This window comes from Pygoscelis adeliae, unplaced genomic scaffold (genome assembly GCF_000699105.1).
Source record: "Pygoscelis adeliae isolate BGI_AS28 unplaced genomic scaffold, ASM69910v1 Scaffold321, whole genome shotgun sequence".
Classification (NCBI taxonomy): Eukaryota; Metazoa; Chordata; class Aves; order Sphenisciformes; family Spheniscidae; genus Pygoscelis; species Pygoscelis adeliae.
The window spans coordinates 706,090-707,079 of NW_008824039.1; the positions used below are offsets into that span (position 1 = coordinate 706,090).

General features: G+C 42.0%; 1 protein-coding gene across 4 annotated transcripts in view; it reads left to right on the top strand.

The window, feature by feature from the left end:
- The first annotated feature begins 801 nt into the window (after nt 1-801).
- The window catches only part of NFYC (nuclear transcription factor Y, gamma), an 18,660-nt gene continuing 18,471 nt past the window's right edge, over nt 802-990 (top strand). For 3 of the 4 annotated variants that reach the window (XM_009333463.1, XM_009333465.1, XM_009333466.1), the window contains exon 1: nt 802-914. In XM_009333463.1, coding sequence (XP_009331738.1) covers nt 810-914 — 105 coding nt within the window. In that variant the 5' untranslated portion in view covers nt 802-809. The remainder of the gene's footprint in view (nt 915-990) is intronic. The other variant, XM_009333464.1, reaches the window with a different exon arrangement.

The window sequence follows — 990 nt, forward strand, 5'->3', positions numbered from 1 at the left end:
AAAGAGACAAGTCTCAATGAATGCACAGGCAATGTCCAGTATCAATTTAATAATAGCCAGGCTTGCTTAACACCCTGCAGTTGCAGAACACTAAATGACAGGCATGGGGCTTTTTAAAAATTGTTTCAATTAAAAGATTTGAATTTTAAATCTCACTTTGTGCTTTTAACATTCTGCATTATACAGACTGTTAATTTCTCCTGTTGATTATACCCAAGGAGAAGAGGTATTTTAAAAATAGTGTAAAGCCACAAAAACTGACACCTTTCAAATAGGCACGGAAGCAATTGTTTCATTACTCTTTTTAGAAATAATAACAGGCTGACATTTCCATTCTGATTTCAACTTGGGGGGGGGGGGGGCCATATCCTGCACTGTTGTTGGCTGTAACAAGCAAGAGAAAAAATGATTTTATAATAGGCACACACTGGAGTGTGAACTGTGACTGGGCATCAGTTATGTTTTGTAATTCCTTGTGAAAAGGCAGAGCTCTAATAGGGATAAGGAGACTATTTTTGCTTTTGGTTCCTTTCCCCCTCCCCCCCCAAATGTTCTTTTTCAGTCTTTGGAAAAATACATAAAATTTTAAAAAAAAAAAAACAACAGTCCTAGAGGCTGTGAGTATCTGTACATTGTTGCTGTGAGACCTGGACTGGCATATCTTATTTTGACAGTTTTCCAGAGTGATTAGCCAGGCTGGCCTCTTCCTGTAGTCCTGGGACTTGTAGGGAATCTCTGGGAGCCTTTGACTCCTGCCTGCCTCCCTCCCTCATTGCTAACGCTTGTTTTTGTTTCTCCCAGCTACCAGAATGTCCACGGATGGTGGCTTTGGCACAGCTAGCAATAGCGATGCCCAGCAAAGCCTCCAGTCCTTCTGGCCACGAGTCATGGAGGAGATACGCAATCTCACGGTGGTGAGTGTCCTCACTGGTTGTGTTATTTCTGAAGAACTGACAGTGAAAAGTGCCTGGTAATGTCTGGCAGCAGGAT